Here is an 18,275-nt window from a genome sequence, read left to right on the forward strand (position 1 = left end):
AAGTCTGATGTGTGGCATAAATTTGACTAGTTGTGGAAAATACTGGAGATCAGGAAAGGTAAGGAGCAAGCGCTGCGTGCATATTATGTGTGCCAAACCGGTGCTGTTAGACTACAATATAATTTGTCCGTTTGGAACAACAAACAAAATAAATTAGAAGCCTACCAGAGACATTTTTTTAAAAGCCTTTATTACATCAAAGACAAAAGCAGTCACATGCATTTGTGAATGCAATTTCCGAAATGGAACGGTTTATTTATTGTTTATGCTAATTATTCAAATGTCGCTTTGTCATTTTATTTTAAAAACTAAAATGCTTGGTTGCATTTCAAATCATGAATGACTCGTATGCTGTGTGATGACATGAACGAATGACTGATACAGTAGCCAACATAACTATGAAGATATAGGCCTAAGTAAGTTACGGTATTAAGACTAAACAGGACGCACTCTTAGGCCTATAGCCTTGATGGTAGTTATACAAGGCTGCTATACTCAGCCTACTAATGATAATGACATTACTTGTTGTTTATTATTATTATAAACAATGATTTATTATAAACAAGGAGGGTATCAAGGAGGATTTAGTGTAAACACTAAATAAATTCAAAATAATACCAGAGAGGCTTTAATACAGCATAGCAAAGACTAAAAACTGGCAAATTTGTGAAATTGTTTATCCCACTTGTAGTTGCGTGAGGCTTGGTGCTCACGGAATGAGTAGGCCATTTAAAAAAAAAACACTTAAAAAGGCAACAGAAGCAGGATCTGTCTTATTTCTGTAGATATATATGGATGACTTATGAAAGCCAGGCACATTTAACAGTTAGGCTATTGATTATAGACCTAAATAAGTTGGGGTTTCCCTGCTCCTCACTTTTCTTAGGCAAATAAGGCAAGGACTTCCTCGTCTCCTAAGTCCACTGCTGCCTCTGCCGCATTGATCTCAACACCAATATACTGGTTAACTTTTCTATTATGCACAAAGCAACATGGTCTAGGAAAAGATGCGGCTGGAAGTCGTGTTGGAGGAGGCACTCGCCTCTGATTTAAAATAAAATATACCAATGCCCCAGGGAAGTAATTGGGGACATTGCCCTGTGTATGGTGCAGTCTTTTGGATGGGACATTAAACAGGTGTCCTGACTTTCTGTGGTCATTAAAGAGCCCATGGCACTTATCGTAAGAGTAGGGGTGTTATTCCGTGTCCTGGCTAAATTCCCAACCTGGCGCTCATACCAACATGGCCACCTAATCATCCCCAGTTCCAATTGGCTCATTCATCCCCTGTAACTATTCCCCAGGTCATTGCTGTAAATGAGAATGTTCTCAGTCAACTTACATGGTAAAAAAAATATATATATATATATATATATATATACACACATTAAAGAAATGGCAAAGCTTTCAAGATCAAAATGAATAAGAGACCATAATATTAGCAAAAACAATATTGTCCGCAATGCATAGTGTCTAGTAATAAGGGGTTGTGGGTAAAAACAAAGAAGGAACCACAAAGGTGAGGTGTGAAACATACCTGTCATGTCAGCCTTCAGGGCCTCTGTCTGCCTGCTCGGGTATAAACAAACAGAAGAAGCTAAGTCAATCAACACAGACCCACACCCTACCTTTATGCATAGCATAAACCATAGGAAATTAAAACCAGTAGAATAAACAAAGCACTGTATTGCACATTTAAAAATAACAAATAAAGACTAAAAGGGATTAAAGTTTGTCCGCTGCCACTGACTGCTCAATGTAATCAAAACATGTAACAGAAGATTGTATTCCTTTGACATGCTGGAAAGAGATTGGCTAAAAACTACAGCAACTATGAATGCAAATGGTAACAGCACTATTTGCTAGCAAACATAAATTGTCCTCTTATGCAATAGCCTACCTCTCACTACAGCGAATTCCATTGTGCCAATAGACTCAAACACAGATTTATTGGATTGCTATGCTTTCAAATGAGAAATGATTACTGGTATTTCGTAAAATAATCAATATTGACCATATATTGACGTTACTGTCGTTATCCTGATATCTTCCACCAGGTTGGACTAGAAAAGAATAGACAGGGCTCGCGCTACCAGTGTGGCAGGTGCAGTGTTTATTTTGGTTTGCTTGCCAAAGCACGATTTGTTATGACATCCCATTATTCTCTATTCCCCTCTGAAATAAAGTAGCTGCATATGATCATTAAAACAGAAACTTGTTAGTTTAATTTCGTTAGACATACACAGTTTAGTGTCAATCTAGCAAGCTCGCGCTCAAACAGGCCTAACTGGAATGCATGTTTACCAAATGTCATCTAGCGACAGCCAACGATTGTGGCTACGTTAGCTATACCATGGACTAGAGAAGGTGCATCTTTGGTTATATTTGGCTTGCTGCCTTTACTTCTTTGATTTAAATCATCCCTGTATGGTTAATCCAATAACACTCAGATGGGAAGGTAGCTAACGTCGCCTAGCGTTTTACTAATGCTAAGGCCCATTTAGCTAGCCATGTTTTGAATATTGTTAGCAAGTAACGTTAACGTGGACAGAAAGGTTCACTGCAGTGACTTGCTGGAAATAATAACTTACTTCCAAAAATCACGAATGGGCGAAACCTCAATGTGTTTGTTATCCAATTTAGTTAATGGTAGATATCCGGACTCAGTCAGACATTCATTATAAACCAAACTAGAAACGACATGGCCAGCACAGCAGGCTAGCTAGCTAATGCTAGCTACAAAAAAAGGGCAGGAGGGCTGTATAAACTAATGTTATGGTTAAACCAGTTTGACATTATTAGGCGAGTTAGTTAACGCGCTCGAGAACTAGCTAGTTATGTAGTTAAAGTAAATTAATTATCTACGTATTAATTTTGTTCACGACACATGACAAACGTTGGCATTTTATTTCGCTAGGAAAATACCCACAGTGGTTAGTATGGCTCGCAAACCTGTTAACGTATCAAACTAGTTTAGCTAGTCATTTTAAGTTAGCTAGCCATCCAAGCTAACTAACGTTAACTGCATACAGTAGCCAGCGGCAACAAACAGCCATAGCTATCTACAGTTAGATACCTAGCTAAATAACTGGCCCTACTCAGTCACACTTATCGAACATGCTTGGCTTCTTGTTGTGCGTTGCTAACTAAGCTAGCATGCCAAATTACGGCGATAGCACATATACGATTTGAAGCAGTAAGTAAGAAACAATACAATTTAATACATAAAAAACACTTTCACATTCACCTTAAGTATTGGCCGCAGAGGTTCATCCTGCCCGATAAGGGTCTTTAGACAACGATTGGTCCAGAAGCAAAAGCTACTCCCGGCGCCATATTGTTCGACACAAGCAGAGCCACCGGCCCTGTGTACACACGAAGATAGAGGGTGCTATAGCAAAGATAGGGGATAAATTAAGATGTCCCACTCACGCGTTTTACCATAGAAAAAGTTGTCACAGTTTAGGTCTGCTGAAGTGGTGGCAGCTGTATCTGATCTGCTTAGTTCATTGTAAATGTAAAATGTCTCTATTTGAACCAGAGAAAACGAGCGAGTGGGATGTCTCACTTTCTCATCCACACACTCTGATTTACAATTCAGCAATAAGGTCCGAGGGGGCGTGGTAAATGGCGAATATACCACGCGAATATACCCAGCTAAACGGTCACGCAACGCGGAGTGCCTGGATACAGCCGTTCGGCATATACCACAAACGCCCGAGGTGCCTTATAGCTGGTTACCAACGTCTTTAGAGCAGTAAAAATACATGTTTTGTCATACCCTGGTACGTTCTGATATACCACGGCTGTCAGCCAATCAGCATTCAGGGCTCGAACCACCCAGTTTATAATAATATATACAGTCTGACCTCATTGCTTTGGTCAGGTTAAGAACAATTATCCAAATTCATTTGCTACTAGAATGGGATCACCCAGACAATGTACAGTAGTTCCATTGTCTATTTAACAAGCTGAGACCATTTTTTAAGCATCACTGCATTAAAGATCCAGAGCTCTTGGCAAATATAGCTATGCTCGTTTACAACATGAAGGTTGCAATACTGCACAAGCCAACGCCAATGCAAACAGGGGTACTTCCAACAAAGGCAGCGGGATTATCCCCCACCTTCGCCACTAGTGTAGCAATTAAGGGGCAAATCGAATTCGGAATAGCCAGAATTGGGTTTGAACCAGCTACACTGCTGTTATGAGCCAAGCACACCACCAAGGCGCCCAAGACAAGACATGTTTACAGAGAAAACGGTGGCCTACGCTCACATACAGGGAGGCTAAACTACGACTATGAGATCAAAAATAATGATTTCAGTATATAACCAATTAACATAAACTCAATTAGTAATACAAATATTCTGACAAAAGGGTAGGGTATTTTAGAGTTCAGCACATTCAGTAGGTGGTGACACATCTCCTTCATCTAGACGTGTAGAAATAGGACACGGACAATAGAAACAGTGATAAAATTGGAAGGGCTCAGGCCGGAAAGTGCTGGTAATCTTGTCTGTTGTTTCTTGTAAATACTTTAAAAGTTTTATTACCAACATTTTTATATATTTTTCTTTCTGATTTACTTGCCGCACGAAGTATATAATAAAAGCCAACGTATGTGGCCTATCTATTGTTTAAATTGTATTGTAAAATCATACATGTTCAGATTTTCTGAACTGTGAGTGCCTTTGATCCTGTGCCTTTAATATAGAGGGCAGTGACGCTCTGTATCCTGCGAGGATACTGGGATACTGCCGCATCCAAATGAACCTTGCCTCTCTCTCTGCGCTCGCTTAATAGCAAAACAAAGGAGAACAAATCGGTAGTTGCAGAAAAAAAAGAATATCTAGTCATATCATGACGGAGAACACTAAAACGCACGTTATATTGCTGTCATGTGGAAGTTTTAACCCCATCACTAAAGGACACATTCATATGTTTGGTAAGCATTACCTACGCGCTCTTCTGTATATTTTAAAGATATGTTTTGTTCTCCAGATGTTGTGGGTAGGAGATATGTTTAAAAAGGACAAGGCGTATGGCAGTCTACAGTAGGTTAGCATGGAAATTAACCTAATTAACCAGCATTATAATGTCAGAATTGCGTGGTGTTGTTGGGTTGGTCTTTTGCCATAGACCTTTATTGGTATTCGCTGTCCATGAGGGAGGTGCTGAAGTGGGCTACGGCCTCAGTGACGGAACTGTGATTATGTCAGAATTAAGTTAATGGTGTAATCATTGTAATTTCAGTTGGGGGTCTTTATTTCACTCTCTGTTTCTGAACACCACGTATGAATGACATGAATTAACAACAGAACCATTAAATCTACAGGTTTATATTATCCTCTACAGCTATATTGAGCGAACAGTATGTATCATTTCAGTGTAGCCTACGTAGGTGTATGCTGCATAGGCCGACCAGCCCTGAAAACGACAGCAAATGGACTTGAAAGAGCAGGCTAGGCTAGTTTGAGATATAAATGCAGCATGTATACGGATGTTGAGCCACTGGACACAAGGAGCCTATTCAGCATGTTTGAGCATTGGTTGCCTGTTAGCAGATACTGCGTCACTTATAATGAATGAGAAATCGTATCTCAAATCACAATAGCAAACAATCTTTCTGTGCAGGCGAGCAATAATGTAAAATAATGAGCTAAAACACAACAGGTATTCACCAATTAATGGAAATGCAGCAAAATGGCAAGAAAACACAGGCAAATCTATATCTCATGACTAAATATTTTCTCCTTTTTGACATTATTGTTGTCCTGTACATCCCTTCTTTTTAATGCTCTTTTACTGCTGACATACAATTTGAATAGTTAATGAAGGCAAATGCATTGTTGTCTTTGCCTTAACTGTTGTCAGTTTTCAACTGACATTTAATCAATTAAATAACTGTGGACTATTTCATCATGGCTTATCACTTAGGAAAATATTATGGTTTTCTTGTTACCTGAAACATTACTGATTCTACACACTATTCAGTAATGGCACAATGCTACAAGTAGGGAGATCACATTTCAACAGCCAGCCAAATGCATCAGTATATTGATGAAAACAATCACAGTAGAACTAGTAAAGCATTGTATTTTATAATACACATAAGCTATCTTGCCCATCAATATATAGTAATGGCTATATGCTATAAAATGAATGCACCTCTAATGGAGGAAAACAATTTATATGAAAGGGAGTTAAAAATACTGTCATCCAAAATCAGGAATATGAGGGTGCACCATAGGCTAGTACCCTGAAAATGACTAAATCCTAAGAGATAGTCATTAGAATAGAGTGAGTGAAATGATTATGCTGCAGCAGTAGTGAGTGAACCTGGAATATCATGAGGCAGAGGGAAAAAACATCAATTTTTCCATGACCTATTTTCCAAACCAGTGGCTGTTATAGAAAAAGGAAAGTACTCTAGCTGCACACGAGTGGAATGGAAACTCCCCCAGTGAGCCCTTCTGACTCATAAAGGGATTACATGAAACAACAGAAAGTGAAGAAGCAGACAAATGCATGTATCATGGACTAAGACTACAGAATATAAAAACGTATGGATGGTCTCAGATCATCATACATTTTCGATATTGATTCAGTTTCATCTATGTTGTAAGTCATTGTTAAGAAGGATTGCGATTCTTCTCTTGAGATGGTAATGGTGGGGGCATGTAGCTCATTAATACCTCATTCAAAGTTGCATGTCTTCACTAGTAGAACACTTGGCTATGTTCCAAATGGCACCCTATTCCATATATAGTGCACTACACTCTTAGCACCTTTTTTTCTTTCTAGAATCTAAAAGGGTTATTTGGCTGTCCCCATAGGAGAACCCTTTGAATAACCCTTGTTGTTTCTAGGTAGAACACTTTTGGGTTCCACAGAGAAACCTTTCCACAGAGTGTTCTACATGGAACCCAAAAGGATTCTACCTGCAACCAAAAAGTGTTCTACCTGGAACCCTTTTTTCTAAGAATGTACTTTCAAAAGTAATGCACTATATAGGGTGCCATTTGGAACGCAGTCCTTGAGTTCATTATTTGCCCCCAAACCATCTGCTTTGAAGGACAACCCCAAACGATTCTATTTTCTTTTATTTTCTCATTAACACTCTCCTCAAATCATACACTAGTGTTCCCATGTTCTTAACTTTCTATCTCATACACAAAAAAAAGGTTCCTAAAGGGTTCTTTGGCTGTCCCCATAGCAGAACCATTTTGGGTTCCAGGTAGAACCCTTTTGGGTTTCATGTAGAACCCTCTGTGTAAAGGGAACCTCAGTGGTTCTTCCTGGATCCAAAAAGGGTTCTTCAAAGGGTTATCCTATGGGGACAGCCAAATTACCCCTTTAGGTTCTAAATAGCACCTTCTTTTCTATGAGTTTACCCTCTCTTCCTTAATAAATAATGCATTTTCTAATCATATTGATGTTTATGACTCTACATCTATAATGGCTCTGGTCAATTTACACAGGCACTGTACATCACACACTTTGAGCTGAGCTGATGACTTGCAACACATAGGCTCCAGTAGGTTTCCACATTCACATACAGGCTTGAAGAGGGCTGAAACAATGAGTTTCTCTATTGGTGGCATGCAGGCAGTAACTCCACAACAACAACAGAATGAATAGATGAATGCTTGCCCTGTGGTCGAAACAAAAAGTCCTCATCAATCAACTTCAATTTAAAAAAGGCTGAAAAAGGCTTCTGGAATTCTTTGATCTGTTTCCCTGGAGATGAACTGTAAAAATTGTAATTTGCACAGATCCACTGGCGAGTCAGGGTTAATTTATTTTTGTACTGTAACTAAGCAAAATATTCAGCAACACATAAGGTTGATTCACAGTAGTGCCCTGTGGAAAACAGTTTATGAATGAATGAATGAATGAATGAATGAATGAATGAATGAATGAATGAATGAATGAATGAATGAATGAATGAATGAATGAATGAATGAATGAATGAATGACAACACCGTTATAGACTGTTTATTACAAGCAGAAATTCAGTGACCAAACTTCTCATGACAGAATTGGAAACATTTAGCTGATGGCAGACAATAAGACACAGGTTAGCTGATTAAAACTGTAATGTTGTGCACACTATGAACTATAATAAGTATGTTGACAAGTATGTACTGCATCTGCTTCACAGAGAAAGCCAAAGAATACCTGCACAAAACAGGGAAGTTCATTGTGATTGGGGGCATCATCTCTCCTGTACATGACTCCTATGGCAAACCGGTACGAACTTCTTACAGTATTTTCACAGACTGCTTTGTTTGGTATCTACAAAGTGGATTTGTTTGATTAACTAACAAACAACTACCTCAAACCAATTATCTGATTTGAGTGACAGGAGTGCAATTTAGAGAAAATGAACTGGGGGTTATTTTTATGAATGAGTGATTGCTTTGGGTGGTCCTCCTGTGTAGGTGTTGTTGCTGCATTCAGATTATATAAGCCACCTCTAATTCTATCGTCATCTATTCTCCCAAGCCGTTTCTGGAATAAATTAAAAGCTTGTCCCAGTTTCTCTCTCTATAAGAAACAGAAAACATGAATAATAAATGTAAGAGAAACGCTGTTTCAGTCAGATCATGAATCTTCTGTGCATTTCTTTCATCATTGTGTCTCTAGCACGAATGAGGATTGGATTACTATGTTATCATTGTTGTGGTTGCACAAATGATTGACATCAGCTATAGAATGTCATCTTCAGCCATTTTCCACAAATATATGTTCCTCATAGATAAAACATGTAAAACCAGTCGATTACCATGAAGAGGCACACAATAGAGAGAATGAACACAATGCCTGCATCACAAATGGCACCTTATTCCCAAAATATTGCACTATATAGGGAGTAGGGTGCAATTTGGGATGCATACAACGAACACAATGTCAGCAGCTTATCGATCCCCTGTGTGTTCACAGGGTCTAGTCCCCAGCAGACATCGTCTCACCATGTGTCAGCTGGCAGTCCAGTCCTCTGACTGGATCAGGTGAGTCAGTGGATATATCCAATCAGAACAACAAGATTGCGTCCAAATGACACCTTATTCCCTACATTGTGCACTACTTTTGACCAGAACCCTATGGGCCCTAGACAAAGGTTGTGTACTAGGGAATAGGGTGCCATTTGGGATGTAGACCAAGTGAATCTTGATTGGCAGTAAGTATCTTGAATGGCCTCTATTAGTCCCTTGAGACAGGATGTGTTTCTGGCAATGTCATTAACAAAACACAGTGTGTGAGGTATTTAGCAGATGTGCAATATCATCAGTCCTATTATCCTGCTAATGAGAAGGATAGAGATCAGTGCCCGTATTCATAAAGCGTGAGTAGGAGTGCTGATCTAGGATCAGTTTGCCTTTTAGATTATGATCAAATCAAATCAAATCAAATTTATTTATATAGCCCTTCTTACATCAGCTGATATCACAAAGTGCTGTACAGAAACCCAGCCTAAAACCCCAAACAGCAAGCAATGCAGGTGTAGAAGCACGGTGGCTAGGAAAAACTCCCTAGAAAGGCCAAAACCTAGGAAGAAACCTAGAGAGGAACGAGGCTATGAGGGGTGGCCAGTCCTCTTCTGGCTGTGCCGGGTGGAGATTATAACAGCACATGGCCTAGATGTTCAAATGTTCATAAATGACCAGCATGGTCAAATAATAATAATCATAGTAGTTGTCGAGGGTGCAACAAGTCAGTAACACAAGAGTAAGTGTCAGTTGGCTTTTTCATAGCCGATCTTTGAGAGTATCTCTACCGCTCCTGCTGTCTCTAGAGAGTTGAAAACAGCAGGTCTGGGACAGGTAGCACGTCCGGTGAATAGGTCAGGGTTCCAGCAGGTCTGGGACAACAGGTCTGGGACAGGTAGCACGTCCGGTGAACAGGTCAGGGTTCCATAGCTGCAGGCAGAACAGTTGGAACTGGAGCAGCAGCACGGCCAGGTGAACTGGGGATTATGATGAATGGACAGGGGGGACCTGATCCTAGATCAGGACTTCTTCTCTGAGACGCTTTATGAATACAGGCCCAGGATTACACCGCTGTTAATCTATCATGTGTCATTTTCCTGCAGAGTGGATCCCTGGGAGTGCTACCAGGACACATGGCAGACTACATGCAGTGTGCTGGAGCATCATCGTGACCTCATGAAGGTAAGCCAGGCCATGGAATAATGACTGGCTACGGTTACTCAGACCACACTGTATTGCATGAGCTGTACATTTGGCAGTGAAGGATAATATCAAGAGCAATTTGATAAAATATGTGGTAGATCAGAGAGAAGAGAGTTCAAGGTAGCCTACACTAAATGCATCAGTTACTGTGTATGGAATTTACTCATAGATGTTGAATTAATGCGCGGCCCACTGGCTAGTTGACATGCGTAGTGGAAGTATGTATAAGGGCTAAGAGCAATTTGAACTGTTTTTATAAATGACCTGTACCTTTACTGTATGATGGGATTGTTTAAATGGCACCAACATATTACGTTCTTTTCAAACATCTACTGTAGTATCAGCCTGGTATCAGCAGAAAAGCGTCAATCTGGTTTATGTGAATACATTGCATTCACTAGGGGAATTAGTGTCACAATATTGATGCCTAGAGTTAAACATCAGATACACGATGCCTAAGTGAATACATTGCATTTAATGGGGGGAAAATTAGTGTCACGGTATTGATGCCTAGAGTTAAGCATCAGTTACACGATGCCTAAGTACATACATTGCATTCAATGGGGGGGATTAGTGTCACAATATTGATGCCTCGAGATAAGCTTCAGGGTCTTGATGCCCAAGGGAATACATTACTTTCAATAAGATTGATGCATAGATATATATCAAATAGTTGACACATAAGTCAATTGCGTTCATGTCTGCTGGTTTCCCTCCCTCCCTCATTCCCTCCCTCCCTCCCTCCCTCCCTCTGCCTCATCTTTATCCCCTTTCCTTTTCTTCTAACCCCTACCCCTTATTTCCCCCCTCCATCCACTACCATTCCCTCCCTCTCTCTCTTTTTGTCTTCTATCTCTCTCATTCTCCCTCTTCTCTCCCTCATTCTCTCTCTCGCTCTCCTTCCGACTCTATCTATCTCTATTCTATATAGCAAGAACATTGGTGCTAAATTTGAAATGTGTAATTTGGTGAAAGACTCAGACAGACAGACACACTCACAGACAGACAAACAGACAGACAGACACTCACAGACAGACAGATAGAGTATTGCAAGAACATTGTGTCCAATGGAGGTCCAAAATAATTTTGTGCCGATTTACTTCAAATTTCATATGCCGGGTGATAACAGTCGCCCGGTCACAAATGTGTACAATTCCTAGAGTTAAGGTGCTTTTGATTGACATTGTTAGAATGATTGAGGCTAGAAACACAATTCACATATGGGATAGTTCAGCAGACACTTCCGATGAACGCAAGCCTACACCTGACCATGTGAAATGAACTCTTCACAGTGAAAACTTCGTCCCACAGAGAACACGGCTTTTTTCCATAGAAAAACATTATGTTCAGCCATTACATAACCATGATGCCCCCGTGGACTGGTATTGAGCTAGCTAACCATCCTTGCAGACAACCGATCGCGACCTTACATGATGAGGTTCAGCTTCCTATGGCAACGGGAAGTGGCTTAATTCATCCTCAAGATGGTCCTTTATACTCACCCTGTAGTTACACAAAAATACTGCATTCTAGCCTCTGTAAAACAGTCAGTTTTTAATGTCAAAGCTTGAAACTGGGGCATTTAAACTGGGGCAAGTGACCCCAGGAGGCCGTATATTGAATTTCAGCGTCCTGCTATTATAGGAAGTTACTAAATTGGGGAAAGGGGAAAAGGGATACCTATTCAGTCCAACTGAATGTATTCAACTGAAATGTGTCTTCCGCATTTAACCCAACCCCTCTGAATCAGAGAGGTGCGGGGGGCTGCCTTAATCGACATCCACGTCTTCGGCGCCCGGGGAACAGTGGGTTAACTGCCTTGCTCAGGGGCAGAACGACAGATTTTTGACCTCCATTGGACACAATGGTCTTGCAGTACCAGAGGGTCTATCTGCCTGTGAGTGTATAAGTCTGTCTGTCAGTCTGCCTGTCTTTCACCAAATTACACATTTCTAATTTATCACCAACTTTTTTGCCTTGAATGCAATGTATTGACTTATGTGTCAATATCTATGTGTCAATATCTAGTCTGTGGAGGTGGGAGAGAGGAGCGAGAGGTGGAGGTGGGAGAGAGGAGAGAGAAAGAGAGAGGGGGGGTGAAAGAAGGGGGAGGGATAGAGAAGTTAAGGAGGTGGGATAAAGAAGAGATAGAGAGAGAAAAGGAGGCAAATAGAGAGAAAGAGTAGGAGGGAGGAAGAGAGAGAAGGGGGAGATGGAAAAGGGATTAGAGAATAGAGAGAGAGAGGAGAGAGAGAAAGAGAGAGAGAGGAGAGAGAGCGTCGGGGATAGCGAAAGAGACGAGAGAAAGAGAGAGAGAGAGAGAGAAGGGAGAAAGAGAGAGAGAGTCGGGGATAGGGAAAGAGACGAGAGAGAGAGGAAAATAATAAATAGAAGAGAGAGAGAGGGAAAGAGGGAGATGGAGAGCAAAGAGAAGGATGAGGGATATAAGGAGGTAGACAGAGAGAGAGAGAAAGAGCGAGAGGAAGGGAGGGGGAGAGAAGAGAGAGATGAAGAGGAGGGGGAGAGAGGGTGGGGAGAGAGAGAGAGGAGGGGGAGATGGTGGAGGGGTGAAAGAAGGGAGGGAGAGAGAGAAGAGGAGAGGGAATAAAGAGGAGGTAGAGAGAGAGACAGAGGGAGGCAGAGAGAGAGAGAGCGAGAGTGAGCGAGAGTGAGCGAGAGTGAGCGAGAGGGAGCGAGAGAGAGAGCTTTGGCGCTTATCCGTAGGCATCAATATTGTGACACTAATCTTCCCCCAATTGAACATAATGTATACACATACGCGTCATGTTTCTTTGATGTGTTTCTTTTTGCTACAGACCTACCAGATTGACACTTTTCAATTATATCATGTTGGTAGTATGTGACAAATCCAATCCTTCCATTAGAATGTAGTCAATCTGTTTGTGCTGCTGACCTAAGCTGGCCCAAATGCAATTCTCTGGGACTGAAAATGTAAATTCAGGTGTTTTCCTGTCCACAGAGAGTCACAGGGTGTATTCTATCCAATGTGAACACACCGTCCACAACTCCAGTGATCGGCCAACCACAGAATACGACTCAGACTGCCATCTATCAGAACCACAACACAGTGAACAACAAGCCCACTGCCAGTGAGTGATGGTGTACATACACAAACGTATTTGAGATAACATTTATGTCATTTCGATTAGGATGAGAATCTAGGTCTAATATCTTGAAAATGTATGATTGATGGAAAAGAGGAAACTTTGTTATAATGTACCAAGAAATGAATTGTCTGGTCTGTAAACATTTTTCAATGGATGTAATTTGCTGCTAGAAAATGTTGGATGTTTCTTCCATATATCTAAACAGTTAAGCTGTGGGGGAAGATGAGTGAGAGCTTGGGTAAAATTTGCTGTGTTCGCCCCCACATTGACCGTTTCACCTTTGTAGGTAAGTAGGCTACACAAGCAACTTCCTGAAAAACATACATTTCTAAGTGTATAGTAAGTTCACAATGATTGATGAATTAAATTATAACTTTTTCTTGTATCTTTTTTATTTTATCTCAAAAGATGAAAATGCCAACCTTGGCACTGCAATGCGATATGAGGAAATTGGTGAGTTAACACTCTTTTATGTCTCCATAAGATTTATGTATTACCAATATTGCATACAGTCTGTATATCATCAGAATACAAAAGCTTTTGCTTAGGTCATTCGATTTTCCCTCAACAAACCATAAGAACTTTCTTCATTATCGAATCATTGAACAGGAAGTTATCTTATCCAACTCTTTGTTTATTGGGTGTCTAATTTCTGTATCCCTCTCTATTGTGCAGAGTTGCGCATCTTGCTCCTATGTGGCAGTGATCTTCTGGAGTCATTCTGCATCCCTGGCCTATGGAAAGACAGTGATGTAAGCCCCTCGTTCTTTCTCTTCCCCATCTTCTTAGGTCTGTTGTGAGACTCATTCACAGAAGAATTATGTTCATACTTTGCATAGAATACATACTTGTCTATTGGCATGCGCTAAAGTTATATTAAAGCAGACATAGGTAGACCTGTAGAGGTCAAAGGAGACACTGCAAGACGAATAGTTTTAAATAAGGACGACATTTGAATCTATCCAGTGTCCACTTAGAGGCATGAATGCAAGTGATTTAATACCCTAATGAGCATAATGCTGCATCCAAGCTACTTTACCAAAACTATTACAGTCACCCATTTCATTAGCATTTGTAAGGCAATACTGCAATGTGTCATACAAATGGTTTGCAGATGGAGGTGATTGTGGGAGACTTTGGGATTGTTGTTGTGCCTCGGGACGGAGTTGATACAGAAAGGATAATGAACCATTCCTCTGTGCTGCGCAAGTACAAGGTAATATCTACACTGTGAGCGTATGAGTCATGAGCTTGGTGAAAAGTAGAAAACCAATAAGCCTGATAATGTAATCTGTAAGAAGCTTATTATGTTAATGTATTAACATATAATCAACTCTGTACCGTAGATAATTATAAATGTCAATGTATTAATTGTATAATGTGTAAAAGATGCTCTCTTTGGTTTTTTTCCAGGATAACATCACTGTCGTCAAAGATGATGCCAACCACCCTATGTCCATTGTCAGTTCAACCAAGAGCAGGTTAGTGTGAATTATAAACTGGGTGGTTCGAGCCCTGAATGCTGATTGGCTGACCAAGGGCATGACAAAACATGCATTTTACTGCTCTAATTACGTTGGTAACCAGTTTATAATAGCAATAAGGTACCTCGGGGGTTTGTAGTATATGGCCAATATACCACAGCTAAGGGCTACTGTATATCCAGGCACTCCGCGTTGCGTCGTGCAGAAGAACAGCCCTAACAGCCCTTATTTTTCACAAATATGGATGTCTCTTAATGTACCACTTTGGTTGCTGTTTAGTGTCTCTTGGGTGTAACCACAACATTTGCTAAACATTAGGGGGCAGTTTCCCAAACACAGATTCAGCCTAGTCCTAAACAAGAAAGCTATTTCAATGAAGATTCTCCATTAGGCTTGCCTTTTAGTCCAGGACTAGGCTTAGTCTGTGTCCAAGAAACCGCCCCTAGAAGTTGAACCAAGCCGTTCCCGTAGAACATTAGAATCATTGTAATTCTATGGCTGTTCCCTTCCCTCAGACTGGCCCTGCAGCATGGTGACGGCCATGTGGTGGACTACCTGAACCAGCCAGTCATCGACTACATCCTGCAGAGTCAGCTCTACATCAATGCATCTGGATAGGAACTACTGCTCCGGCCTGCTGGCATATTGTCCCTGTCTGTCTTTCATGTGAAACGTATACTCCTCTTGAGCTACTGCTTTTCCATTTAAAGATATTCATATCCCTTCTTACTGTATCATGGTGACTCATCTGACCTGTGGATGTACAGCGAGGTGCCTGAGAGCTGTGTGTACGTGTGGACCACCTTCACAACTGACTTTGTGTAGGCTGCGCCGGCCGGGTGGGATGGAGAGGGAGGATGGGGTTTTGGGCCGTGTCCCAAATAGCCTAACTTTCCCTACTGTGCACTACTTTTGACCCGGTCAACAATAGTGCACTTTATGGGGAATAGGGTGCAATTTGGGATGCTGCCTTGGTGTCATTAAGAGAGGGTGCAGAGATTGTAACCTATTGAATTTGGGCCTTTGCTGTTGACTTAAAATCTGTCAGTTTTTAGACTGCATGGTTAGAATGTTTCTGTTTTGGCATGAGTACTTACTCACTTTGTAGATAGATATATGTTGTGAAAGTGTTTGCAAAACAAACTAACATATAGTGGGTACCCACCTCTCACTTCATTTTCTGTTCACTCCAAGTCTACTGTATATACAGTATCTGTATTAATGTATCTGCGACTGCATATCAATGCTTAAATGTTTGGTTTTCAGTGGGCATTGATGCAAAATGTACATCTGTTTGCACATAAGAGAATGATTTGAACGTTGATTTATTTTTGTGTGCAAAGGATTTTACACGTTTCTTCTGCTTGCCACCAAGAAAATGACCACGCAATTAACCTGTTTCTTACTGTGTGCTATGTAGCTAGATTATTTTACATATAGAGGAAAAAACAACAGCACAAACTGTAGAAGTGCATTTCATGTGCCCTGGGGATGAATTCACATATGCAAGTCTCTCACTCTCCTTGCACATAACACTCTGTCATAATAACATCAATCTGAAATAAATGTGTTCTAATGTTGTACTGCAAAGGAAGTGGGGACATAGCCTTTGATCAGTAGTTTCTTACTGAAACTCCGCATGGTCAGGGCCAAGACACTTTTGACAGTTTAGTTTAATGAGCATTGTATGTAACCATTGCTTTAGACAGTCTTACTGCAAGGAAGGGTAAATGGGTGTGCACATTTTGGTTTAATAAGTGTCTTTAATTGTGACCAAAGCATGTTGCATACATATTTACAGTAGCTTTATATGTGTCCATTTGGCTAAGATTATTAGGTTATTCAATTTTAATAGCCGATGAAGCAAAAGCAAAATACATTCCACTATTTCCGGAAATCTCATGGTTCATGATTTTTAAGAAATAGACACACAAGTGCTAGTTGCCATGTAGTAATCTCATTCTCCAGCCTTGTGGAGAACATAGAAGTCTGACATGATGCAAGACTATCAATAGACAACTTTCAAGTCGTGTCGAAAGTAATATTTAATTTTATCTGGAATGGCCAGAAAACGTTAAAACGGGCATATTTAGAAAACAAACATGAGTTGGAGGGTTAAAACTATTTAATATTAAGGCATTAAACCTCTCACTTAAAGACTCCATTATATCAAAATGATATCTAAATCCAAAATGGTTTTTGAGTAGGCTACTAAGAGAGGCACATCCAATGTTCTAAAGTGGGCTCTTTGCCATTAAAACCAACCATTTGACAATCAAATGAAATGTTATTGGTCACACACACATGGGTAGCAGATGTTAATGCGAGTGTAGCGAAATGCTTGTAAATGGAACCCTGTTTAAAGCCATACAGAATTGGTTACAATTCCAATTTCATCCTCCAGAAGAGGCGTAACAAATATTACAGAAAATAATATGGCTAAACTCGAACGTACTGATAGAGGAAAGACGCATTGTTTTGGAGAAAATGTATAAGGAAGGTATCATGTTTATGAATGACATTGTAAATAAGGACAGTCAAATGTTGTCACACAAGCAATTAACAAAGGTCTATGGAGATGTATGCTCAATGTAAAAGTATAACCAACTCATTGCAGCTCACACATAAAAATGGATGGGGCAATTACTCATAAGAGAAAAAGGATGAATTAGTTTGTCTGCCGCCAATCAAAAACCATGCATGGCTTAAAATGACTAGCATAAATCCTAAAATGTATCCGTTTTACTTAAGCTTGAGAGGTTTGACAACTATACCGCATAGAATTCAAGATAGTTGGGAACAGATTTTTGATGTTTCAATACCACGGCATCGGATTTATGAACTGATATATAAAACAACATTTGACACAATCCGTTCTTTTCCATTTAAACTATTATATACAATTATTGGCAAAAATAATGTTCACTATAAGGGGCATTGAACAGTCAGCCTTGTGTAGACTGCAACCAAGAAATAGAATCAATAGATCATTTATTTTTGTACTGTGCTACGGTGGCTGGCTTTTGGAGTCAGGTCCAGGAGTGGTTGCTAAGTCATCATGTCTGTGTTCAGATGGACCTACAAACAGTCATGTTTGGAGATCTGATAAACCACAATCAATCAATGGGAAATATGATTATATGCTTAGCTAAAGTATTTATTTTTAGGGCAATCGTGGTAGAAATGGTACAAATAGAGAGGTTCAAGACTCTTGTAAGACATCACAGTAAAATAGAAGGATGTATTGCAAATGGAAATAGTAAAATGGTAATATACTGGGAAAGACGGGTTGGTCTGTGGACATCTTAGGGGTGGAATTAAGATCAGAAGGACTGGTTGATTTGAGAATGAACTTAGACTCCAGTACAAACAGCAGGAGGCTATAGAAAGGTTGCAAGTAATGTTATTTTATAGACTAATCTGTCTGCCAATTTCAAAGCTGATTACAAAACATACTATCAGTA

The 18,275-nt window shown here is 40.2% G+C and overlaps 2 protein-coding genes across 5 annotated transcripts in view; one reads left to right on the forward strand and one right to left on the reverse strand.

Moving 5' to 3' along the window:
• The window catches only part of LOC106569064 (protein SMG7), a 31,897-nt gene extending 28,376 nt beyond the window's left edge, over positions 1-3,521 (reverse strand). For 2 of the 4 annotated variants that reach the window (XM_014140007.2, XM_014140005.2), the window contains exons 1-2: positions 3,248-3,515; positions 1,538-1,572 (exon numbers count right to left, since the gene is read on the reverse strand). In XM_014140007.2, coding sequence (XP_013995482.1) covers positions 1,538-1,572; positions 3,248-3,273 — 61 coding nt within the window. In that variant the 5' untranslated portion in view covers positions 3,274-3,515. Of the gene's footprint in view, positions 1-1,537; positions 1,573-3,247 lie in introns of all 4 variants that reach the window. The other 2 variants (XM_014140006.2, XM_014140008.2) reach the window with 2 other exon arrangements.
• Positions 3,522-4,698: 1,177 nt separating this feature from the next.
• Positions 4,699-16,401, forward strand: nmnat2 (nicotinamide nucleotide adenylyltransferase 2). Its single transcript, XM_014140012.1, has 11 exons — positions 4,699-4,948; positions 8,168-8,256; positions 8,950-9,017; positions 10,100-10,178; positions 13,180-13,309; positions 13,533-13,613; positions 13,736-13,780; positions 14,003-14,079; positions 14,442-14,543; positions 14,741-14,808; positions 15,327-16,401. The coding sequence occupies exons 1-11, from the start codon at positions 4,864-4,866 to the stop codon at positions 15,427-15,429; spliced, it is 927 nt and encodes a 308-aa protein (XP_013995487.1). The 5' UTR covers positions 4,699-4,863; the 3' UTR covers positions 15,430-16,401.
• Positions 16,402-18,275: the final 1,874 nt, after the last annotated feature.

Source organism: Salmo salar, chromosome ssa14, assembly GCF_905237065.1.
Source record: "Salmo salar chromosome ssa14, Ssal_v3.1, whole genome shotgun sequence".
Lineage (NCBI taxonomy): Eukaryota > Metazoa > Chordata > Actinopteri > Salmoniformes > Salmonidae > Salmo > Salmo salar.

Coding starts and splice junctions, on each gene's coding strand:
- nmnat2 (XM_014140012.1), top strand. CDS start 4,864: ATGACGGAGAACACTAAAACGCACGTTATATTGCTGTCATGTGGAAGT. Junction 13,781..14,002: donor AATGCGATATGAGGAAATTG/GTGAGTTAACAC, acceptor TCTATTGTGCAG/AGTTGCGCATCTTGCTCCTA. Junction 14,809..15,326: donor GTCAGTTCAACCAAGAGCAG/GTTAGTGTGAAT, acceptor CCCTTCCCTCAG/ACTGGCCCTGCAGCATGGTG.